Here is a 27,309-nt window from a genome sequence, read left to right as displayed (position 1 = left end):
AAATAAACTTTCAACGTACACAATCATTACGTTGATAGTGCCTTACAAATTCCATTTAGGGCGTTAGCCCAAAACACTTAAAAGATACCTTTGTTGTTGTTGCAAAAACACACTGTCGACAGAGCCATTTTTCATCTGAATCAATCACACTGGAATCAATATGAGGTGTGTGACACAACTGATGATATCCTTAATATCAAAAAAAGCATAAAGCAAATTCTATTTTATTAATAAATACTGCAACACAATTTAAAGAAGGCATTTTAGTATTCTCTTTTCCTACATTAATATATTTACAACTGATGACTAAACTTATGGTAACAGCTTCAAATGTAAAGAATTTTTAATCATTAATCTTCAACAGGGGCATTAAGTATGTAATAAAACTTTTCCACAAGATTAAAAAAAAAAATCAATGTTTACCTTGGCCACACTTATCACATATAACCATTTCATTGGGAGCTTCTGAATACTCTTCTTGACATATTGTACAGACCATTTCCCCACTTCCAGTGGCTCCTGAAATATTTAAAATATACATAAAGAATTGTTCCCTATAACAAAACCACTGTTTTTACTCAGTGAGTAGCCCATATTGGCAATGTCTGTTCCCTATATCATAATGGTATTTTCTCAAGGCAAAGTACTATACACAAAATGCTCTCTCTCTGCTCCTTATCTGTGTTCTTCGTACCTTTAACTTAAGATGCCTCACTGTCTACATTCATAATTTAATCTGCTTTTTGGCAGAGGGCATAATTTAAACTGCTCTCAGGCAGGATCCCTTACCATTTACTTCCAATATTCCCACCCTCTTGGGAGGCGAGAGAAGGGGATGTTTTGTGAACACTAGAACTACTCTCCAGAACACACACCTACCCATGTACATTACTCACTCACCCTACACTGCCTAACATCATGAGACTAAAGAAAAGGGGCAAGGAAGATCCGCCAATGACTCCTTACTCTCAAGATTCAGAACACTTCTTTTTACTTACTAATTTATAAAAAAGGCTGAACACTAATTATTTGATCTCCAGCTTCTGAAATCTGGAACTATGGTGTCAAACAACGTACCTAAACAATATCCCACTGAAACAAAAGTGAGGGGTTCCAGTTATTAATTACATTTTTTTACCTGAATAGGTAAGTTATTTCTTCCTTAAACATTTTTATTCTAAAAACAATTTTATTCTGCAAAATTTAGAATATAATTTTATCACTTTAGCACAATTATTTCCAATAATCTCTTCTCATGAATTTCAATATACATAGTTAAAATACTAATACATACACTTTATTCACATACCAACAATAATAAAAATGTACAATTTTGTGCTATGAGCCAGCATTGTGTTAGGCTCTTGATATGTATTATTTTAATTCCACCATTTATTAGATACATATCTTATTTATAGAGAAGAATTGAGGCTCAGAAAGATAAAGTAAATAATCCAAGTACCCTCAGTCACAGAGTATCAAGGCTAGGATCCAAACCCAGATACACCAGAGTCCATATCCTCTCCACTGTGAGATGCTTCTTTTCATTAATACTATGTAATGTTTCTTCCATCAAAAGTATTTCTCACACTGTAGTTTTCAAACATATAACTTCTAAAAGCTGTATAATATTCTGTCCGGTGGAAAGAACCAAATTTACTTTATTATGACTCTATTCTTAGATATGCAGGTTACCAAATTTTTTGCTTGTTCGTTTTTTTGCATTTTTCCTTTTTTGTTTTGGCTCTTGTCCTCTCTCCTCTCCTCTCCCAGGCTTTGTTCGCTTGGCTGGATGTGGCTTCCCATTGTTTCTCAGTTTATGGCTCCAGTCAGGAGAGCGACCAGACTGAGCCTAGAACCTCTCAGTCCAAATCTGCAACTTCCTGGAAAAGGACCAACAGCCCTAGACTGTGGTAGGTGCCTGATCTGACTCCCACTATAACCATGTGGACTGGTGTAGGAGAAGGAAGTTCCTCGTAAAAGAGGGTGCTGATCCGGCAAACAATATGTGTTCACCCTCAGGAAACAATCCTGAGGAAGCAGAGAATTGCCGTTACTTGCGAAATCCAACATGTCTTTTTTATCATCAAGTTTACAAAAACTTTCCGTGTAGCTATAGTCTCCCTCACTCTAAACCCAAATGACTATAAAGCCATTTCATCTTAGATATGCCAAATTTTTTGTTGTTGTTAAAATAAAGCTACAGCAAATATTTTTCATCTAGATTTTTTACTTATGAATTATTTCTTTTGAATAAACTGCTACAAATGAGTCTGCTGTATAGATGAAAGCATATAAAACATTTTTATGCATTTAATGCAACTATTAAATATCTAAAATAGAAATTTACATTGCCACCAGCAGTGAATCATTTTCACAGAAACCATAACAGTATTAGGTATTAAGATTAAAAATCCTTTTAAAATTATTTAATGGTTTTAATATGCTATCTCCCTGTTGTAATGTACACTTCTTTGACTACTAATATGACTATACATTGTTCCTATTTATGAAAAATTTTTAAAAGAATCTTATTAGATGAGTGAAATTACTATAATTTATTAAGTTATTTTGATATATAACTACTATAAGCAGGATCCTTACAGGAAGAAAACTACTAAAGCTACACTCCACACTGACATCTGCCATATTGCAATTTTCAGGTTCACTTACTCATTCTATATCAACTGCAAGTTACATACATGTGTGCTACTTTCTGGGTGTTACAAAGAGTTAAATGGCCAAGGAGCTATCCTATCTCATTATAAGGATAGTAAAAGGAGCCAGCGAGGAAAAAACAACCACAGACCACTGAACTGATATATTGGATATGCCACATGTAGGACAAGACCCCCTCACTTTCACAACAACTTTCTATCTATGTACAACTGGTTTTCTTCTTCCTTTCTGGAAGGGAGGAAGGATGGGAGGGAGGGAAGAAGACAGAAACACAGACCTATATTTAACCCACAGGAACCTCAAAAAGGTAGAAAAGTTGAAAGGGACACATAGTTAATACAATGGGAACAGAAGCAGTATAACATGTTTCAGTTCCACCAGAGAGAACCATATTTACAAACTACGAAAAAGGGATAATTCTGTATGCAGGGTAATAAGATCTGTTCAATATCACTACTGCTGGAGACCTCCTATCTGCCTCTTATTCCTTTTCTCACTGACCCCTCAATTTGAGATTCAAAACGTAAGTTTAGACCTTTAAACTGATCAGTCCTAAAAACTGTAAAAAGTTTTTCACTAGAAAGACATTTTACTAGAGTAACAGCTATTGAGTTCTCCACCTAATCCCTGAGTACCATGTATAAAAATGGCAACTAGAACATTCCAATTCCTTTACCAAAACTTTTTTTATTCTTTAAAAAAAAACTAAGAGTGAAATCAAGAAATTGAACACAGCAGTAACCTACCATAAAGTCACATTTGGGATTCAAATTAAAAACCCAATTGATAAATACTTTACAGAATTTGTCTGTCTCCTTTCTACAGGGGGAGATATAAAAACACCTTAGTGCAGGCCCATTAACCCATTAAAAGGATACCAAAAGTGGGGCTTTAGTGTGCAGCTGAAGTACTCAGATTTTTACTATTCATAATTTTTCATAAATAAAGCACTTTCCATGAAAGAGATACCTGAAAAAAATACCTTTATTTAGCAGATTCAAACAACATACAGCAATTATAGCTTGCAAAAATAAAAAGCGTAACAAGAAACATACCTATAACCAAACCAAAGCATACCTGTATTCATTTTTACCTGTACCCAAATACAGCCTCATTTTCCCATCTAAACATAAAAAACCGTAACTAAGCAGTAATTTTAAACTATTCTTATCAATGAATATTTTTAGCATTCTAAAGCTATTTAATAGTCCTAATTCCCCAAAACATCTGGCAAACAGTATGTTCTCAATAAATATTAGCTCTCTATATTACTTTGTACTAATACAGGCAAGTAACAGTAAAGGTGAAACCGTGTTATTCATATTAGTAACTAAAATTTTTCTTCAAAGTTCTTAGAAGGGTCCTAACAATAATTTATACATGTGCATCAGTGATGCATCTGTCGTCTAATCTATCTCTACCCTAACAGAGCAATTCTTGTTCTTCTTATGGTCTATAAAATAGATTATAACTCCTTGAAGACTCTGAAGAATACACTGATTTTTTTAGTTATCTTAATACACTGTACTAAACAGAATACATTAGAAAATGACAAGCTGAAGAAAATAAAATTTTAGTGTATATCATGTCCAAGGGAAATAGTAGCACCTGCCTGTTTGAATGTCCTTCCAGAGAACCCAGGATTTAGAACTGTCTTCAAATATGATGAAGCAGCTCTGTTTCAATATGTTTATCTGAAATACAGAGGAAAACTTATGGTGATTTCTTTTAAAATCAAAACCACGAAGTTAAATTTCAATTCAATATTATTAAAAGTTTACTGCAGAAACAGCAAAAGATATTAAGGTAACTTGCCTTTTTGATAGTTCCAAGATAAAACAAGCCATCTGACCATCTAGCTAGGACATCCTGACCCTCTTCAAATTTACATGCTGGCTTTTTGACTTTATGTCCATCCTGTAAAGACAGCTTGGTCAAGGATGTTGGGGTCTTTTGGTTTCGACGTAAAGGAGACCGCTTGTGGACCAGTGAATTACCTGCCCCTGTAGAGTCTCTGTTTAGGAAATAAATAACCATATATAAGACTGACTGAAAGGGAGGGGATATCTGTATGTGTATGGCTGATTCACTCTGTTGTGCTGTGGAGGCTAACACAACATTGTAAAGCAACCAAACGCCAATAAAAATTAATAAAATGAAACAAAACAGGACTGATTTACTTATAGAGCTTATTTTATAACAATCATATATTTCATGTATTAATCAAATTTTTTACTTATTGAAAACCTTACATTTAGGGAAAATATTAACAAGTACCTCATATCATAAAAACTCTCCAGAAACAAAGAAGTTTAAAACAAAATGATAGCAGTTGTCAATATTCATTCAATGAGGCCAGGATTCAGCAACCACTCCAAGGTAACATATTCAGGGCAGCTCTCATCAAAATGACAGCTGTAAGTTGAAGTGGGTAGGCCATGGTCATGAGCAAAGGATGCCTTGAATCTCATATCTAGGTTTAGATAAACTAAAAGAAGCTGCATGGTATAATTTCATAAGCACTTGATAAAGAATAAAAATGACTAGGCCAACAGATACACACTACTATATGTAAAACAGATAAACAACAAGGACCTACTGTATAGCACAGGAAACAATATTCAATATCTTGTAATAACCTATAATGGGAAAGAATCAGAAAAAGAATACATATATAGGAACTTCCCTGGCAGTGCAGGGTTAAGACTCCAAGCTCCCAATGCAGGGGTCACTGGTCAATCCCTGGTCAGGGAACTAAGATCCCGCATGCCATGTGAACAAAAAAAAAAAAAAAAAAGAATACATACATATACACATATATACATATATGTATAACTGAATCACTTTGCTGTACACATGAAACACTGCAAATCAACTGTACTTCAACTTAAAAAAAGATTATGCCACATGTAGTTAAAACACACTAACCAGTGACTCTGGCTAGTTGGGTATATTCAACTCATTGGAAGGGTAGTCATGACCTACCTACAGGGAATCACTACTGAATTAAGCCTTGTTTATTGACGGAAATGTGTCACAGTCCCTCAAATACGCACACTGGAAGTTTAAAAAAAAAAAACTAAGAGACACCAATTTCACAAATCATACTCAACTGAGAAGCCAATTATAAGATCACTTCCATTTTTTAAGCATAAGACCCCAAAATTACATACTCCAAAATTACATTGTAACTTATATATGTTACTGTATAAACAGCATAGCGTACCACCAACAGCTTTCTTAAAGAAAACAAAGCCGTATTTGTTTGGTTTCATTTTCCAAATTTAGATTTTTTTTTTACTAATTAAACATACAACAGTACGTAAAACTAGATAGACGATAATTCGAAAACAGTATAAAAGTTAAGTAAAAACAAAACAAGTAGGGAAGAAAAAAAATGTTTCCAGTTGGGAATACATACTTTCAGTACCTATAAGGATAAACAAATTCTGGGAAATTCTGTCATAAACTACAACATGAACAAACCTTAAAGACATTATGCTAAAGCAAAATCAGCCAGGCAAAATGGACAAATACTGTATAATTCCACTTACATGAGGTTATAAGAGCAGTCAAATTGATAGAGACAGAGAGTAGAATGGGGATTGCCAGTGGCTTGGAGGAGGGAGGAGAAACTAAAGTGTAGAGAGTTTCAGTTTGAAAGATACACTACATTTTAAAAATATCCAAAGGAATATGGGCTTCCCTGGTGGCACAGTAATTGAGAATCTGCCTTCCAGTGCCCAGGACATGGGTTACAGCCCTGGTCCGGGAAGATCCCAAATGCTACGAAGCAGCTAAGCTCGTGCACTGCAGCTGCTGAGCCTGCGCTCTGGAGCCCGCGAACCACAACTACTAAAGCCCACGCGCCTAGAGCCCATGCTCCGCAACAAGAGAAGCCACCGCAATGAGAAGCCCACACACTGCAACGAAGAGTGGCCCCCGCTCGCCACAACTAGAGAGAGCCCAGGCACAGCGGCAAAGACCCAATGCAGCCAAAAATAAATAAATAAAATAAATAAATTTATTTAAAAACTTAAAATTAAAAAAAATAAAAATAAAAATATCCAAAGGAATAATGACTGATAGCATCCCACATTTGTTAAAAAACATTAATCTATATAACCAAGAAGTTAAACAAACTCCAAGTGGATAAATACAAACAGATACACATCCAGACAAACCACAGTAAAAATGCTGAAAGACAGAGAAAATCTTGAAAGCAGCAAGAAAAATAATTCATCACATGCAAGGAAACCCCAGTAAGGTTAACTTCTCATCAAAAACAATGAAGGCCAGAAGGCAGTGAAATGACATATTCAAAGCACTAAAAGAAAAAAAACTGTCAATCAAGAATCCTATATCCAGCAAAACTGTCTTTCAAAAATGAAGGTGAAATATACTCCCAGATAAACAAAACCTGAGAGAATTTGTTGCTAGCAGAGCTACCTTACAAGAAATAAAGGAAGGGCTTCCCTGGTGGTGCAGTGGTTGAGAATCTGCCTGCCAATGCAGGGGACACGGGTTCGAGCCCTGGTCTGGGAAGATCCCACATGCCGCGGAGCAACTAGGCCCATGAGCCACAATTACTGAGCCTGCGCGTCTGGAGTCTGTGCTCCCCAACAAGAGAGGCCGTAACAGTGAAAGGCCCGCGCACCGCGATGAAGAGTGGTCCCCACTTGCCGCAACTAGAGAAAGCCCTCGCACAGAAACGAAGACCTAACACAGCCATAAAATAAAAAATAAATTAATTAATTAAAAAAAAAAAAAGAAAGAAAGGAGGTTCTTAAGGTTGAAATTAAGTAAACCAAGGTAGAAATTCAAATACACACACACACACACACACACACTAAAAAAACAAAGAACACTAGGAAAAGTAATAAGGTAATTATAAAAGACAGTATAAATGCATATTTCCTCTAAAGGAAACATATGGAAAAATATGTACATAACTGTATTGTTAGGCCTATAACATATAGGAATGTAATATATTTGACAATAAGAGCACAAAGGTGTTGGTGGGAACAAAATTGTATTTAAGTAGTGACACCAGATGGCAGCTCCAACCCATAGGAACAAACCTAGAAAACCAAAAATGGTAAGTAAAGTAAATATAAGTGAAATGAGTGTGTCAAGAAAGTATCCACCATATACCAAAGCAAGTCACTGTTTCAAGTAAAAAATGGTGTTCCATGGAAAAGCTACTAGCTCAGCCAGCAACTCAAACAATGGCATTAATACTTTATATATATATATACTTCCTATTCTGTCACACGTAACATTAAAAACCTAAACTCAAGATTAAGATTTAGTGAAAATAATTTCTACTGTTTCATCAAGAATGTTCTTGAATGAAATAGGGTTTTCTGCGTGTGTGTGCGCATGTGTGTTTTGTTTGTTTTACTGTGAGTGCTCAAAAATAAAGAATGCTAGCACAGTTTGATGCCTTGTTTCATGCTAAGGCACACAGCAGTCTGACCAAACACTGTTTTTACGGCATTGTACAAATGTCAACACAGTGGGAAAGCAAACAACATCTTAGTATTATCATGAAAATAGTTTAGACCTTGCAGACCACCTGAAAGGACCCATGGATCACATTTTAAGAGCCATGCTCTAAATAAAGGAATATATATTGTCATACATTATTATCAGAGTCAGCTGTAAGGAAAAGGCATTTCAATACTATAATTAGAAGGGTTAAAAGACTTAAAAGCCTGACAAGATGAGTCCTAGATAAGTAAAAATGGAGAATGAGTCACTACAATAAATTTTATCAGCAGGAATGTTCAATGCCAGGCTGAGAACTTTCTCCAGACAGTGAAACAATACCTTCAAATCACAGTATGAAAATGACCCTATGAGCAAGCAACTTTCTAGAAAGCTACAAATCCAGTGGTCACAGCAGGACTTTGCTTCCCTTAAGTTAAAAAAACTGACTTAAAGCCTGAGCAACCTAATTAATTACGGGTGAGAAATGACCTCAACAGAATGCCAGGGTGACTACAATGACCTAGAGCCTTCCAATTCTAGAGTGGAAGATGTACAAAAATCAAAACTGCAAACATTCCCAGATAGTTTCATATGCTCTGCTATTGCTTCAACAAATTCCCTCCCTTTTTCATCTTTGATGGCAAGGTCTGTCCCCATCTTACTCTCCATTATATTACTCCCACTACACAGTATGTCCTTAGATCTTAAGAAATGAACCATTAAAAAATTTTTTTCCATCTCCTAGTGTTTCCACCTTGCTTCTGCTAATATTTCTGGTGTAACATGTATCAACGGTTAATCTAATAACAGTTGCCCTTGATTCCTTATGCCCCTCTCCCACTACCACCTCCTTATTGTTTCCCTTCCATTCACAGCCAAACCTCTGGGGAAAAGTTACTTGAGTGATTACTATGTGCTCAACCACACATTAAGCTTTCTGCATATTTATTCTTTCACAGATCATTTGTTAAGCCCCCATTATGAGCCATTTACTGTGCCAGCGGAACAGAGATAATACTCAGAACAATGTTATGGAGCCATTTTTACAGATAACGATTTCACAGATCCCTTTTTACATATGATAAAACTGTAACTCTAAGAAGACAGATTAAATAACTTGACCAAAGTTATAGAATTACAGACCAGAGCCAGCATTCAATAAATCTTTCTACTGGCACCTTACCAGTAGCATTCAACTATTCTTAAAAACTTGCAAGGATCGAGGCAGGAAAAGAAGAGAACTAAAATTCCCTTGATTCCTTCTTCCCCTCCCACCACTTCCTCTTATTTCTTCCCTCCCATTCACAGCCAAACCTTTGGGAGAAAGTTATACACATTTAACTGTCTCTGCTCTTACAGTCATTCCCATTTAGTCTCAAACCCACTGCAACACACACCACCACTCTCCCACCCAAACATTCCACCAAAACCAGGGAATGTGTGTGTTACTCTTATTCACAGTTGTATCCTCAATGCTCTATATAGAGCAGGGTACGTAAAAGTCAGAAAGGTTATATGGAATTTATAAAGTTCAAATTCAATTCAAAAAACTATATTTAAAGTAACATTTTTTCTAAAAATGAATCTATGCACAAATAATCTGTTTGCTCTGAGTAAACAAGAGACTCTAATTCACATTCTAAGGCAAATACACACCAATCTTTTATTCATATAAACATGGAGAACATAAATCATGTATTATATAAAACTGCTCTAATAAACAGATATTCTGTAAAACTATTACCCTCTTTTAAAATTCCTCTGCCCCTAAATTAGACATTATGGTAATAATAAAACTATTTCATGTGTGGATTGTAAAAAAAAAAAAAAAAGAAAGAAAAAAAGAAAATTCCTCTGCCCAAAGAAATTTTAGAGAAAACAAAGTAAAAAAGGGTAAATGACCCAATGACCCATAATACCACAACTCAAACATAACTAGGATAAACAATGTACATCTTCCCCTCTAAGGAACTTCCCCCCATTTTTTAACATATTACTTGGAGTATAACTGCTTTACAATGGTGTGTTAGTTTCTGCTGTATAACAAAGTAAATCAGCTATACATATACATATATCCCCGTATCTCCTCCCTTTTGCGTCTCCCTCCCACCCCCCCATCCCACCCCTCTAGGTGGTCACAAAGCACTGAGCTGATCTCCCTGTGCTATCCCCCCATTACTGTCACTGATTACTTCCCTCCTCTCTAGAATGTATCCTTTACTAGAAGTTAAATTGATTTTTAGAATTTTAGAATTTATTATTTCCTTTCTGATTACAAAGGTAAACATGCAGCTGTTTAAATAAATAGAGAAATCAAAACTGAAAATTCCCCATGCTACTTCCTGAAAAGAAATAATGATGACAAGAAAACTGTTCATCTCCTTATTTTTCTTACATATATAATCCATATGTAGATATAATTTACATATGTTTTAAAAGAAGTGGATTATTACACGTACTGCTCTACAAGCCTTCTCACATAACAATGTATCTTAGCCTGTGTAATGTCCATCTGTATAATAAAAGTATGTAAGATAATCTTTCCATCAGCTGTTAAGCTACTTTCCAACTATTACCCAACTGAGGAACACTGAGGATTTTCTAGCGTTTTACTATTACAGACAATAATACAAAGTTCATCCTTTTAAATTTTATTTTTAAAGTATTCCAAATACTATATAAGATAAATTCATAAAGAATAATTACTATATCAAAGAATATGCATTTTCCCTTTTATTGTAGAAAATTATAAATATATACAAAAGTAGACAAATATAATGAACCATCAGATATTCACCATCCAGTTTCAATTATCATCTCATGATGAGTACTGTTTCATTTAAACACCCCATTTCCTCCAAACCCTTATTATGTATATATTTAATGTGATACATATTGTCAAATGAATCTCAAAAGTGGTACCAATAACACTCTGACACTGGACTTCCCTGGTGGCGCAGTGGTTAAGAATCCGCCTGCCAATGCAAGGGACACAGATTTGAGCCCTGGTCAGGGAATATCCCACATGCTGCGGAGCAACTAAGCCCAGGCGCCACAACTACTGAGCCTGAGCTCTAGAGCCCACATGCCACAACTACTGAAAGCCACGCACCTAGAGCCCGTACTCCGCAACAAGCGAGGTCACCACAACTAGAAGACTGCGCACCGCAACGAGAGTAGCCCCGCTTGCCGCAACTAGAAAAAGTCCGGGCACAGCAACAAAGACCCAACACAGTCAAAGATAAAATATAAATAAATAAATCAATTAATTAATTTTTAAAAAACCAACACTCTGACACTATCAGAGTAGTACTTGATGGCCCACACCTTCACCAAAATGGAGTGAGCATTATCCTTTTGCTATTTGACAACACACACAAGCACGAATTTCCATCTATATTTCTATTATTGAGAAGCTTTTCTTCCCCATAAATTTGTTAACAATTTGTATGTCTTCTGGGAACTGCAGTTGATGTTCTTTGCCTGTTTTTAAAACTGAAATGTTAATCCTTTCCATAATGATTTTCAAGAGCATCTTATATACTTTGAACTTCATTATTATACAAGTTGGAAATATTTTTCCCAGTTCATATACTGTAAAAGTTCCTTCATAAATAGACTTTTTGATTGGGAGAATAGTGTTTCTGAGTGCTCAGTTGACTCTGGTCTATGGCTACAAAGCTGTATCTCTCATCTTGCATCAAGGCTATGCTGCCTCTCATGTTTAAGTCAAGCCTGAGAAATTTACACAGAAAACCAAAACAAATAAATGAGTTGGCCCACCTGCCCTTTCCTTAAGCTCTGTACTCCCTACCTTTGCTGTTGGGTTATGAATGCTCTTCTCAACACCCATTAAACCTCCAGTCCGTACCTTTTCTTTTTACTGGATGTTAAGAGTGTCTAGAATATTCCTGCTTCTCCCAAATGGAGTTGATGCAAGCTAAATTTCACAGTATTGGGCAGATAATCTTTAGCATATAAATTCAATGCAATTCCAATGAAAACCCCAGCAGAATTTTTTGAGGTCAAACACTTCAGAAAATTAATATGAAAAACGAAAAGTCCTAGAATAACTAAGTCAACTTTTAAAAGGAAGAACAAAGAGGTGAAGACTTGCCCTACCAGATACTGTGACACATTCCAGAGAAAACTGTTCTGTACTGGTAAGAAACAATCTATAACACCAGTTGAACAAAACAGGTATTTCCAAAACAGATCTATTTATGGGAAATTGTTAATGATAAAAATGATACTATAAGTCTGTACAGACAGGATGTATTATTTACTACACAGTGTTGGAGAAAATGGCTCACTTAAAGGGAGAAACAGTTGTATCCCTAGTTCACAATACACAAAAAGGTGAACTCCAAATGGACCAAAGACATAAAGGTAAAATGTAAAACTTGAATCTAACTGGAAAATGTAGAATATTGTTTTGATCTTGGAAGTGGAGCATACATTCAAAAACATGGAAAGATTCTGCAGAAGTGTTGATAAAAACGGAAACAGAACAAAATATATAGCACAATTATCATTTATGCAAACTGAAAAAATGCATACATAACACCACCATATATTTTATAAGGACACATACATATACAGGATGCATATTAAATATATTCAAGTGGGTATGTTAAGACAATTGGTAAATGAGAGCAGGGATGTGACTAAGGATTAGGGAAACTGGACAAATCCTGACCACAGACTTGGGATGACGTAGCACACTCATAACATATGATACAGGTAACTGAGCAGGAGTCGAATCATATTTCAACAGTACTCACTACTACTATTGCTATTTGCTTTTGAAATTTGACGACACACACATAAAGACTTTCTATCTATAATGCTATTATTATTAGAGTAGCATTTTTTTTTCATCACTACTACTGATATCCATCTTGAAGGAGACTGCCTGGACAAAAAAGTTTCTTTCCTTGAAATCAAGTGGAGACCAAGGGTTCAAGCCACTCTTTCCTTCTTGGTTTACTACTCATACAGTAAATAAGACCCTGACTCAAGAACTTGAGAACTGGATGTATAATTCAAATAGTGTGGCTTTTTTTCTCCCCCAGCCATTCCCCAACTTATTCCCCCAGCTAACTAGGAAACTTTCTGATTGTTACTTGTGAGACCATGGACAGTTTATTTCATCTGTCTGAGATAATCTATGAAGACTACTACAAGGCTAATATTAAAATACATGAGGGGGCCAGACAGCCCGGGCGCTGAGGGAGCAGAGACTGCCTTGTTCCCGGGCGCCGCATCTCTAGTCCAAGGGGGTCCTAGAGGCGCCAGGCAGGAGTGATCCAGGAGCCACTGGGTGCCACCAGCACATCCTTGTAGCCATGAGCAGCCAGCAGGATAAATCGCCCAGCAAAGAAACATCCAAGACACCAGTCAGATTTTTACCACAGTTCTCTACGGGTCTTGGTGCTCCAGCCGGGTGTCAGGCCTGAGCCTCTGAGGTGGGAGAGCCAAGTTCAGGACACTGAACCACCAGAGATCTCCTGGTCCCATGTAATATCAATCAGCGAGAGCTCTCCCAGAGATCTCCGTCTCAACACTAAGACCCAGCTCCACTTGATCAACAAGCACCACTGCTGGACACCCTGTGCCAAACAACTAGCAAGACAGGAACATAACCCCATTCATTAGCAGAGAGGCTACCTAAAATCATACTAAGTTCACAGACACCCCAAAACACACCACCGGAAGCGGTCCTGCCCACCAGAAAGACAACATCCAGCCTCATCCACCAGAACACAGGCACCAGTCCCCTCCACCAGGAAGCCTACATAAGCCACTGAACCAACCTTACCCACTGGGGGCAGACACCAAAAACAATGGGAACTACAAACCTGTAGCCAGAGAAAAGGAGATCCCAAACACACTAAGTTAAGAAAAATAGGAAAACAGAGAAATACGCAGCAGATGAAGGAGCAAGGTAAAAACCCGCCAGACCAAACAAATGAAGTGGAAACAGGCACTCTACCTGAAAAAGAATTCAGAGTAATGATAGTAAAGATGATCTAAAATCTTGCAAATAGAAAACAGAAAATACAAGAAACGTTTAACAAGGACCTAAAAGAATTAAAGAACAAACAAACAATGATGAACAACACGATAAATGAAATTAAAAATTCTCTAGAAGGAATCAACAGCAGAATAACTGTGGCAGAAGAACAGATAAGTGACCTGGAAGATAAAATAGTGAAAATAACTACTGCAGAGCAGAATAAAGAAGAAAGAATGAAAAAAATTGAGGACAGTCTCAGAGACCTCTGGGACAACATTAAATGCACCAACATTCGAATTATAGGGGTCCCAGAAAAAGAAGAAAAAAACAAAGAGACTGAGAAAATATTTGAAGAGATTATAGTTGCAAACTTCCCTAATATGGGAAAGGAATAAATCCAAGGAGAAACACGTCAAGACACATATTAATGAAACTATGAAAAATTAAATACAAAGAAAAAATATTAAAAACAGAAAGGGAAAAGCAACAAATAACATACAAGGGAATCCCCATAAGGTTAACAGCTGATCTTTCAGCATAAACTCTGCAAGCCAGAAGGGAGTGGCAGGACATATTTAAAGTGATGACACGGAAAAACCTACAACCAAGGTTACTCTACCCAGCAAGGATCTCACTCAGATTCGACGGAGAAATTAAAAACTTTACAGACAAGCAAAAGCTAAGAGAGTTCAGCACCACCAAACCATCTTTACAACAAACGCTAAAGGAACTTCTCTAGGCAGGAAACACAAGAGAAGGAAAAGACCTACAATAACAAACCTAAAACAATTAAGAAAATGGTAATAGGAACATACATCTCGATAATTACCTTAAATGTAAATGGATTAAATGTTCCAACTAAAAGACAGACTGGCTGAATGGATACAAAAACAAGCCCTGTATATAGGCTGTCTACAAGAGACCCACTTCAGACCTAGGGACACGTATAGACTGAAAGTGAGGGGATGGAAAAAGATATTCCATGCAAATGGGAATCAACAGAAAGCTGGAGTAGCAATTCTCATATCAGACAAAATAGACTTTAAAATAAAGACTATTACAGGGCTTCCCTGGTGGCACAGTGGTTGAGAATCTGCCTGCCGATGCAGGGGACACGGGTTCGAGCCCTGGTCTGGGAAGATCCCACATGCCATGGAGCGACTAGGCCCGTGAGCCACAACTGCTGAGCCTGCGTGTCTGGAGCCTGTGCTCCGCAACGGAAGAGGCCGCGACAGTGAGAGGCCCGCGCACCGCGATGAAGAGTGGCCCCCGCTCGCCGCAACTGGAGAAAGCCCTCGCACAGAAACGAAGACCCAACGCAGCCATAAATAAATAATAAATAAAATTAAAAAAAAAAAAAAAAGACTATTACAAGAGAAAAAAAAAGACACTACATAATGATCAAGGGATCAGTCCAAGAAGATATAACAATTGTAAATATTTATGCACCCAACGTAGGAGCACCTCAATACATAAGGCAAATGTTAACAGCCATAAAAGGGGAAATCTATAGTAACACAATCATAGCAGAGTACTTTAACACCCCACTTTCACCAATGGACAGATCATCCAAAATGAAAACAAATAAGGAAACACAAGCTTTAAATGATACATCAAACAAGGTGGACTTAATTGATATTTATAGGACATTCCATCCAAAACAACAGAGTACACTTTCTTCTCAAGTGCTCATGGAACATTCTCCAGGATAGATGATATCTTGGGTCACAAATCAAGCCTTGGTAAATTTAAGAAAACTGAAATCATATCAAGTATATTTTCCAACCACAGCACTATGAGACTAGATATCAATTACAGGAAAAAATCTGTAAAAAATACAAATACATGGAGGCTAAACACTACACTACTTAATAACCAAGAGATCACTGAAGAAATCAAAGAGGAAATCAAAAAATACCTAGAAACAAATGACAATGAAAACACGATGACTCAAAACCTACGGGATGCAGCAAAAGCAGTTCTAAGAGGGAAGTTCATAGCAATACATTCCTACCTCAAGAAACAAGAAACACCTCAAATAAACAACCTAACCTTACACCTAAAGCAATTAGAGAAAGAAGAATAAAAAACCCCCAAAGTTACCAGAAGGAAACAAATCATAAAGATCAGATCAGAAATAAATGAAAAAGAAATGAAGGAAACAATAGCAAAGATCAATAAAACTAAAAGCTGGTTCCTTGATAAAATTGATAGAGCATTAGCCAGACTATAAAGAAAAAAAGGGAGAAGACTCAAATCAATAGAATTAGAAATGAAAAAGGAGAAGTAACAACTGACACTGCAGAAATACAAAGGATCATCAGAGATTACTACAAGCAACTGTATGCCAATAAAATGGACAACCTGGAAGAAATGGACAAATTCTTAGAAATGCACAACCTTCCGAGACTGAACCAGGAAGAAATAGAAAATATGAACAGACCAATCACAAGTACTGAAATTGGACTGTGATTAAAAAATCTTCCATCAAACAAAAGCCCAGGACCAGATGGCTTCACAGGCGAAGTCTATCAAACATTTAGAGAAGAGCTACCACCTACCCTTCTCAAACTCTTCCAAAATATAGCAGAGGGAGGAACACTGCCAAACTCATTCCATGAGGCCACCATCACCCTGATACCAAAACCAGACAAAGATGTCACAAAGAAAGAAAACTACAGACCAATATCACTGATGAACAGAGATGCAAAAATCCTCAACAAAATACTAGCAAACAGAATCCAGCAGCACATTAAAAGGATCATACACCACGATCAAGTGGGGTTTATCCCAGGAATGCAAGCATTCTGCAATATATGCAAATCAATCAATGTGATACACCATATTAACAAATTGAAGGATAAAAACCATATGATCATCTCAATAGATGCAGAAAAAGCTTTCGACAAAATTCAACACGCATTTATGATAAAAACCCTCCAGAAAGTAGGCATAGAGGAAACTTACCTCAGCATAATAAAGGTCATATATGACAAACCCACAGCAAACATCGTTCTCAATGGTGAAAAACTGAAACCATTTCCACTAAGATCAGGAACAAGACAAGGTTGCCCACTCTCACCACTATTATTCAACATACTTTTGGAAGTTTTAGCCACAGCAATAAAAGAAAAAGAAATAAAAAGAATCCAAATCGTAAAACAAGAAGTAAAGCTGTCACTGTTTGCAGATGACATGATACTATACATAGAGAATCCTAAAGACACTACCAGAAAACTAGAGCTAATCATTGAATTTGGCAAAGTAGCAGGATACAAAATTAATGCACAGAAATCTCTGGTATTCCTATACACTAATGATGAAAAATCTGAAAGAGAAATTAAGGAAACACTCCCATTTACCGTTGCAGCAAAAAGAATAAAACACCTAGGAATAAACCTACCTAAGGAGACAAAAGACCTGTATGCAGAAAACTATAAGACACTGATAAAATAAATTAAAGATAATACAAACAGATGGAGAGATATACCATGTTCTTGGATTGGAAGACTCAACATTGTGAAAATGACTATACTACCCAAAGCAATCTACACATTCAATGCAATCCCTACCAAACTACCAATGGCATTTTTCACAGAACTAGAACAAAAAATTTCACAATTTGTATGGAAACACAAAAGACCCTGAACAGCCAGAGCAATCTTGAGAGAGAAAAACGGAGCTGGAGGAATCAGGCTCCCGGACTTCAGACTACACTACAAAGTTACAGTAATCAAGACACTATGGTACTGGCACAAAAGCAGAAATATACATCAATGGAATAGGATAGAAAACCCAGAGATAAACCCATGCACATATGGTCACCTTATCTTTGATAAAGGAGGCAAGAATATACAATGGAGCAAAGACAGCCTCTTCAATAAGTGGTGCTGGGAAAACTGGACAACTACATGTAAAAGGATGAAATTAGAACACTCCCTAACACCATACACAAAAATAAAATCAAAATGGATTAAAGAGGGCTTCCCTGGTGGCGCAGTGGTTGAGAATCTGCCTGCTAATGCAGGAGACACGGGTTCGAGCCCAGGTCTGGGAGGATCCCACATGCCGCGGAGCAACTAGGCCTGTGAGCCACAACTATTGAGCCTGCGCGTCTGGAGTCTGTGCTCCGCAACAAGAGAGGCCACAGTAGTGAGAGGCCTGTGCACCGCAATGAAGAGTGGCCCCCGCTTGCCGCAACTAGAGGAAGCCCTCGCACAGAAACGAAGACCCAACACAGCCAAATAAATAAATAAATAAATAAATAATAATTAAAGGTGCAAAAAAAAAAAAAAAGGATTAAAGACCTAAACGTAAGGCCAGACACTGTAAAACTCTTAGAGGAAAACACAGGCAGAACACACTATGACACAAATCACAACAAGATCCTTTTTGACCCACCTCCTAGAGAAATGGAAATAAAAACAAAAATAAACAAATGGCACCTAATGAAACTTAAAAGCTTTTGCACAGGAAATCATAAACAAGACGAAAAGACAACCCTCATAATAGGAGAAAATATTTGCAAACGAAGCAACCATCAAAGGATTAATCTCTAAAATATACAAGCAGCTCATGCAACTCAATATCCAAAAAACAAACAACCCAATCCAAAAATGGGCAGAAGGCCTAAATAGACATTTCTCCAAAGAAGATATACAGATTGCCAACAAACACATGAAAGGATGCTCAGCATCACTAATTATTAGAGAAATGCAAATCAACACTACAATGAGGTATCACCCCACACCAGTCAGAATGGCCATCATCAAAAAATCTACAAACAGTAAATGCTGGAGAGAGTGTGGAGAAAAGGGAACCCTCTTGCACTGTTGGTGGGAATGTAAATTGATACAGCCAATATAGAGAACAGTATGAAGGTTCCTTAAAAAACTAAAAATAGAACTACCATATGACCCAGCAATCCCACTACTGGGCATATACCCTGAGAAAACCATAATTCAAAAAAGAGTCACATGCCACAATGTTCACTGCAGCACTATTTACAACAGCCAGGACATGGAAGCAACCTAAGTGTCCATGGACAGATGAATGGATAAAGAAGATGTGGCCCATATATACAATGGAATATTACTCAGCCATAAAAAGAAATGAAATTGAGTTATTTGTAGTGAGGTGGACGGACCTAGAGTCTGTCATACAGAGTGAAATAAGTCAGAAAGAGAAAAACAAATACCATATGCTAACACATATATATGGAATCTAAAAAAAAAAAAAAAAAGGTTCTGAAGAACCTAGGGGCAGGACAGGAATAAAGATGTAGACATAGAGAATAGACTTGAGGACATGGGGAGGGGGAAGGGTAAGCTGAGACAAAGTGAGAGACTGGCACTGACATATATATACTCCCCAAGCCCCCTGCATTGCAAACACGGAGTCTCAACCACTGGACCACCAGGGAAGTCCCAGAATACAGCCTTATTATAAACAACTAACTCATACCCTTTTGTCTCCTAAGCTGCTAATAACTGAAAATTGGTATCTCAGAACAAATATACTTTTTAATTAATCAGATCATTTAAGCAACCAAAACAGGCCATTCCCCAAACCATTTTGAAGAAAAGGCCAAATGAAAGTTAAGGAAAACATAATGATTTTATTTAAACTGTAGAGCTGTGGACGTTCAACAAATATTTACTGAATACCTGCTAGGTGCCAGGTACTATGCTAGGTGGTAAGAGAAACAACTATGAAAGAATATGTGACATAAAACCAAGGAACCACAGCCTAAGTGGGGAAACAAAAGGGCACACAAAAACTATGTAACATAATTCCTATAATGAATATGCTCAAAAAGAATTTCTAATCTATCCAGAAGCAAGAGAAAAGGTCAGTCAAGGCTTCATCAACACTCAGCTAATTAACCTGAAAAATGAGTAGTAGTTTCCCAGATTAACTTTATAGAGGGCTTTGTAAGCCTGGGGAACATATGCAAAGGCACAAAGTCCCAAAACAACACATACTTTTCTAGGAACAAAACTTCAGAATAGTTACAGCTCAAATTATAACAGAGAGAAAGTGGCAAAAATAACACTGGCCAAATGAAAAAGACCCAAGCTAAATTAAATATCTTGCCTCTCTACTTCACTGCTATATATCCCATGTACCTAGCACATAACTAGGTTCTCAGTACTGGCTGAATGAATGAACATACAAATAAATGAATGCTATTAAAGGAGAGAAAAGATGGGAACCATAATAAATCTGCGATAATCTATGAACAAGAAAAGAATAACATGAATTAGGACCATGAAGAAATTGGAGTGAGGAAAAAAAAAGCCCTGTGTAGTAGGGCTTTGAGTAACTTAGTTTATATACTTTAGGCTTTCCAAGGTTTTTATTTTAATAATCATAGCATGACTCATATTAAGAAATAATTTTAAAACTGGACTGGACAGATACTAAGAATTATCTTGATATGGTATTAAAAGCAAAGGAGAAATTTAGAATAACTCCCAGGTTTTCAAATTGGGGAACTGGGAGGACAGTATGAGGGAAATTAGGAGGAAAACAGTAGCAACATTAAATTATCTGCATTTCATCAAAGAAGGGATGTCTATTAGACAAAATATTTATAAACATTGACCATATACTGAGACACAAAACAAGCCTCAAAAAATTTCAAGTTATAAAATCATATGGGGACTTCCCTGGTGGCAACCTGGTTAAGAATCCACCCGCCAATACAGGGGACACAGGTTCGAGCCCTAGTCCAGGAAAATCCCACATGTCACGGAGCAACTAAGCCCGTGTGCCACAACTATTGAGCCTGCGCTCTAGAGCCCATGTGCCACAACTACTGAAGCCCGCATGCCTAGAGTCTGTGCTCCGCAACAAGAGAAGCCACTGCAATGAGAAACCCGCGCACCACAATGAGGAGTAGCTCCCACTCGCCGCAACTAGAGAAAGCCCGCGCACAGCAACGACGACCCAACGCAGCTAAAAATAAAAACAAAAAAATTAAATCTTTAAAAAAAGAGAAAAATCATATGGCCTATGTTCTCTGACTGCAACGGTATAAAGCTAAAAAGCAATAAGAAATATAAATTAAAAGTTTAAATATCTAGACGTATTCTTCTAAAATAACCCATGGGCCAAAGAAGCAATCATAATGGAAATTACCGAGCATTTTGAATTGAACAATTATAGTAACACCATATATTAAAACTTTTAGGATGCAGCTAATGCAGTACTTAGATAAGTCTTAAAATATCTGTCTTAGAAAAGAATAAATTAAGTCTTCTTTTGTGGCCTAACATATAATGTATATTGAAGAATGTTCCATGTACACTTAAAACACATGATGGAATAGAAGAAAGTATATTCTGTTCCTTTTGGATGGAATGTTCTGTATATATCTGTGAAAGTCCACCTGGATCATTTAAGACCAATGTTTCCTTTTTGATTTTCTGTCTGGATGATCTATCCATTGATGAAAATGGAGTATTAAAGTCCCTGTTATTATTGTACTGCTGTGTATTTCTCCCTTTAGGTTTGTTAACATTTGCTTGAAAATATTCAGGTGCTCCTATCTGGGTGCATAAATATTTACAAATATTAAAACCTCTTGTTGTATTGACCCCTTTATCATTACCTTCTGCATCTCTTATTACAGTCTTTTCCCACTACGATGGTATGAAACTAGAAATCAATCACAAGAAAAAAACTGGAAAATTCACAAATATGTGGAGATTAAACAACATACTACTGAACAACCAATAATTCAAAGAAGAATCAAAAGATAACAAAAAATATCTTGAGACAAATGAAAGTGAAAATACAACATATCAAAACTTATGAGATGCAGCAAAAGCAGTTCTAAGAGGGAAGTTCACAGTAATACAGGCCTATGTCAGGAAACCAGAAAAATCTCTAATAAACAACTTAACTTTACATCTCAAGGAACTAGAAAAAGAAGAACAAAGGCCAGAGTTAGCAGAAAGAAGAAAATAACAAAGATCGGAGCAGAAATAAATGAAATATAGACTATAAAGACAATAAATAAGATCAATGAAACTAAGAGCTCATTCTTTGAAAAGAAAAGCAAAATAGACAAACCTTTAGCTAGAGTCACCAAGAAAAAGAGAGAACTCAAATCAGTAAAATAAGAAGTGGGGCTTCCCTGGTGGCACAGTGGTTGAGAATCTGCCTGCTAATGCAGGGGACACAGGTTCGAGCCCTGGTCTGGGAAGATCCCACATGCCGCTGAGCAACTAGGCCCGTGAGCCACAACTACTGAGCCTGTGCGTCTGGAGCCTGTGCTCCGCAACAAGAGAGGCCACAATAGTGAGAGGCCCGCGCACCGCGATGAAGAGTGGCCCCTGCTTCCCGCAGCTAGAGGAAGCCCTCGCAAAGAAACGAAGACCCAACACAGCCAAAAAAATTAAAATAAATAAATAAATAATTAAAGGTGCTAATAATAATAATAATTTTTTAAAAATACGTTAAAAAAAAAAAGTGAAAGAGGAGATGTTACAACTGATACCACAGAAATACAAAGAACCATAAGAGACTACTATGAACTGTACATCAACAAGATGGACAACCTAGAAGAAATGAGTGAATTCCTAGAAACACACAATCTACCAAGACTGAATCATGAAGAAATAGAAAATCTGAACAGACCGATTACCAGTAAGAAGACTGAATCAGTAATTTTAAAACAAACTCCAAACAAACAAAAAGTCCAGGTACACATGGCTTCATTGGTAAATTCTACTGAACATTCAAAGAATTAATACCAATCCACCTCAAACTCTTTCAAAAAATAAAAGATGAGGGAACACTTCCAAATTCATTTTATGAGACCAGCATTACCCTGATACCAAAACCAGTCAAAGATGTCACAAGAAAATTACAGACCAATATCCCTGATAAACACAGATTCAAAAAACCCTCAACAAAATATTAGCAAGCTGAATTCAACAATATATTAAAAAGATCACACACAACAATATATTAAAATGATCAAGTGGGATCATCCAGAGATGCAAGGATGGTGTAACATCCACAAATCAGTCAATTTGATACACAATTAACAAAATGAAGAATAAAAACCATATGATCACCTCAATAGATGCAGAAAAAGCATTTGACAAAATTCAAAATCCATTTATGATAAAAACTCTCAACAAAGTGGATGCAGAGGGAATGTACTTCAACATATTAAAGGCCATATATGACAAGCCCACAGCTAACATCACACTCAGTGCTGTTCCTCTAAGATCAAGAACAAGACAAGAATGCTCACTCTTACAACTTTTATTCAACACACTATTAGAAGTCCTAGCCTGAACAATTAGTCAAGAAAAAGAAATACAAAGAAGGCATACATGGTCAACAAACACGTGAAAAGATGCTCAACATCACTAATTATTAGAGAAATGCAAATCAAAACTACAATGAGGTATCACCTCACACCGATCAGAAGAGCCATCATCAAAAAATCTACAAACAATAAATGGTAGAGGGGTGTGGAGAAAAGGGAACCCTCCTACACCGTTGGTGGGAATGTAAATTAGTACAGCCACTATAGAGAACAGCACAGAGGTTCCTCAAAAAAACTAAAAATAGAGTTACCATATGACCCAGTAATCCCACTCCTGGGCATATACCCAGAGAAAACCATAATCCAAAAAGATACACACACCCCAATGTTCACTGCAGCACTATTTATTGGGTTGGCCAAAAAGTTCATTCAGTATTTTCTAGAAGATGGCTATAGTAGCACTTAGCTGTCTTTAACTTCATTTGAAACAATTTTGTTATACTGTATTGTGACAGCTGTCATATCAGCGTGCATTTAAAAAAAAAAAACCTATCAAAATTGGTGAATTTTTGTGTAGCCATTTTAATATTGAAGATGGAAGAAAAAAAAGCAACATTTTCAGCATATTATGCTTTATTATTTCAAGAAAGGTAAAAATGCAACTGAAACTCAAAAAAAAGACTTGTGCAGTGTATGGAGAAGGTGCTGTGACTGATCGAACGTGTCAAAAGTAGTTTGCAGAGTTTCATGCTGGAGACTTCTCACTGGACAACACTCCACGGTCGGGTAGACCAGCTGAAGATGACAGAGACCAAATCGAGAAATTAACTGAGAACAATCAACGTTATACCATGCGGGAGATAGCCGACATACTCAAAATACCCAAATCGAGCATTAAAAATCATTTGCACCAGCTTGGTTATGTGAATCACTTTGATGTCTGGGTTCCACATAAGTTTGGTGAAAAAAACCTTCTTGACTATATTTCTGCATGCAACTCTCTACTTAAATATAACGAAAACGTTCTGTTCTTAAAACAAATTGTGATGGGCAATGAAAAGTGGATACTGTACAATAATGTGGAATGGAAGAGATCGTGGGGCAAGTGAAATGAACCATCACCAACCACACCAAAGGCCGGTCTTCATCCAGAGAAGGTGATGTTGTATATATGATGGGATTGGAAGGGAGTCCTCCATTATGAGCTCCTTCCAGAACACCAAACGATTAATTCCAACAAGTACTACTCCCGATTAGACCAATTGAAAGCAGCACTCGACGAAAAGCATCCGGAATTAGTCAACAGAAAATGCATACTCTTCCAACAGGATAATGCAAAACCGTATGTTTCTTTGATGACCAGGCAAAAATAGTTACAGCTTAACTGGGAAGTTCTTATTCATCTGCCATATTCACCAGACATTGCACCTTTGGATTTCCATTAATTTCGGTCTTTACAAAATTCTCTTAATGGAAAAAATTTCAATTCCCTGGAAGACTGTAAAAGGCACCTGGAACAGTTCTTTGCTCAAAAAGATAGAGTTTTGGGAAGACGGAATTATGAAGTTGCCTGAAAAATGGCAGAAGGTAGTGGAACAAAATGTTGAATGCACTGTTCAATAAACTTCTTGGTGAAAATGAAAAATCTTTTATTTTTACTTAAAAACTAAAGGAACTTTTTGGCCAACCCAATACAACAGCCAAGACATGGAAGCAACCTAAATGTCCGTCAACAGAGGAATAGATAAAGATGATGTAGTACATATATACAACGGATTATTACTCAGCCATAAAAAAGGAACAAAATAGTGCCATTTGCAAAGATGTGGACAGACCCAGAGACTGTCATACAGAGTGAAGTAAGTCAGAAAGAGAAAAACAAATATTATATACTATTGATTATATGTGGAATCCAGAAAAAATGGTACAGATAAACTTATTTGCAAAACAGAAATAGAGACACAGATGTAGAGAACAAACTTATGGATACCAAGGGGGGAAGGGAGGGGTGGGATAAACTGGGAGATTGGGATTGACATATATACACTACTATGTTTAAAACAGATAACTAATGAGAACCTACTGTATAGCACAGGGAACTCTACTCAGTGCTCTGTGGTGACCTACATGGGAAGGAAATCTAAAAAAGAGGGGATATATGTATACATATAGCTGATTAACTTTGCTGTACAGCAGAAACACAACATTGTACAGCAACTATACTCTAATAAAAATTAATTTTAAAATAAATAAAATAAAATTGATTGCAAAAAAAAAGAAATCCAAATTGGAAAGGAAGAAGTAAAACTGTTTCTATTTGAATATGACATGACATTACATATTAAAAACTCTACCAAAAAACTGCTAGAACTAGTAAACAAATTCAGTAAAGTTATTACAGGATATAAAACCAACAAACAAAAACCTGAGTTTCTATATACTAATAACAAATTATCAGGAAGAGAAATTAAGAAAACAATCCCACTTACAATTGATTCAAAGAGAATAAAATACTTAGGAATAAATTTAACTACGGAAGGGAAAGACCTGTACTCAGAAAACTATAAGACACTGAAGAAAGAAACTGAAGACACAAATAAATGGAAAAATATACCATGCTCATGGATTGGAAGAATGAGTACTGTGAAAATGTCCATACTACCCAAAGCCACCTAGAGAGTCGATGCAATCCCCTATCAAATTTCCAAGGCATTTTTCACAGAAATAGAACAAAAAATTTTACAATTTGTATGGAACCACACAAGACCCCGAACAGCCAAAGCAATCTTGAGAAAGACAAACAAAGCTGGAGGGATCACACTTCCTGATTTCAAACTATATTACAATTATCTCATAAAGCTATAGTAAACAAAACAGTATGGTAAAGGCATAAAAACAAACAGATCAATAGAACAAAATAGACAGCCCAGAAATAAACCAATGTATATATGGTCAAACAGTTTACAACAAAGGAACCAAGAACATACAATGGGGAAAGGACAGTCTCTTCAATAAACAGTTTTGGGAAAACTGGACAGCCACATGCAAAAGAATGAAACTGGATCACTATCTTACACCAGTCACAAAAATTAACTTAAAATGGAATAAAGACTTGAACATAAGACCTGAAACCATACAACTCCTAGAAGAAAACACAGGATGTAATAAGCTCCTTTACATCAGTCTTGGCAATGATTTTTTGGATTTCACACTAAAAGCAAAGGCAACAGAAGTAAAAATAAACAAGTCGAACTACATCAAACTGAAAAGCTTCTGCAGAGCAAAGGAAACCATCATCAAAATAAAAAAGCAACCTACAGAATGGGAGAAAATATTTTCAAATTACATATTGTGTAATGGGTTAATATGCAACATATATAAGCAACTCATACAACTCAATAGCAAAACGACAAACAATCTGATTAAGAAATGGCCAGAGAATCCGTATAGACACTTTTTCCAAAGAAGACATACAGATGGCCAACAGGCACATGAAAAGGAGCTCAACATCACTAATCAGCAGGGAATGTAAATTAAAACCACAATAAGTTAACACCTCTCTTTTGATAACAGAATGGCTATTATCAAAAGGACAACAAATAAGTGTTAGTGAGGATGTGGAGAAAAGGGAACCCTTGTGCACTATTGGTGGAAAATGTAAATTGGGGCAGCTACTATGGAGAACAGTATGGAGAGTCCACAAAAAATTTAAAATAGGACTACCACATGATCCAACAATTCCACTTCTGGGCATTCATCTGAAGAAAACAAAAACACTGACTCAAAAATATATATGCACCCCATGTTCATTGCAGCATTATTTACAATA

At 36.6% G+C, this 27,309-nt stretch overlaps 1 protein-coding gene across 9 annotated transcripts in view; it reads right to left on the bottom strand.

Annotated features, from left to right (window-relative positions):
* MTF2 (metal response element binding transcription factor 2) overlaps positions 1–27,309 on the bottom strand; it is a 79,632-nt gene that overhangs the window by 21,258 nt on the left and 31,065 nt on the right. For 5 of the 9 annotated variants that reach the window (XR_005020911.1, XM_036860572.1, XM_036860562.1 and 2 more), the window contains 4 exons: positions 4,495–4,693; positions 4,292–4,373; positions 424–519; positions 89–189 (listed from right to left, as the gene is read on the bottom strand). Coding sequence is in view for 8 of the 9 variants with exons in the window: in XM_036860572.1 (XP_036716467.1) it covers positions 89–189; positions 424–519; positions 4,292–4,373; positions 4,495–4,693 (478 nt within the window). In the remaining variant the exon portion in view is untranslated. Of the gene's footprint in view, positions 1–88; positions 190–423; positions 520–4,287; positions 4,374–4,494; positions 4,694–5,278; positions 5,298–27,309 lie in introns of those variants that run through there. The other 4 variants (XM_036860599.1, XM_036860616.1, XM_036860588.1 and 1 more) reach the window with 4 other exon arrangements.

This window comes from Balaenoptera musculus, chromosome 1 (genome assembly GCF_009873245.2).
Source record: "Balaenoptera musculus isolate JJ_BM4_2016_0621 chromosome 1, mBalMus1.pri.v3, whole genome shotgun sequence".
Classification (NCBI taxonomy): domain Eukaryota; kingdom Metazoa; phylum Chordata; class Mammalia; order Artiodactyla; family Balaenopteridae; genus Balaenoptera; species Balaenoptera musculus.
The sequence above is the reverse complement of the archived record's forward strand: the minus strand, read 5'-3'. Positions and strand labels throughout refer to the sequence as shown.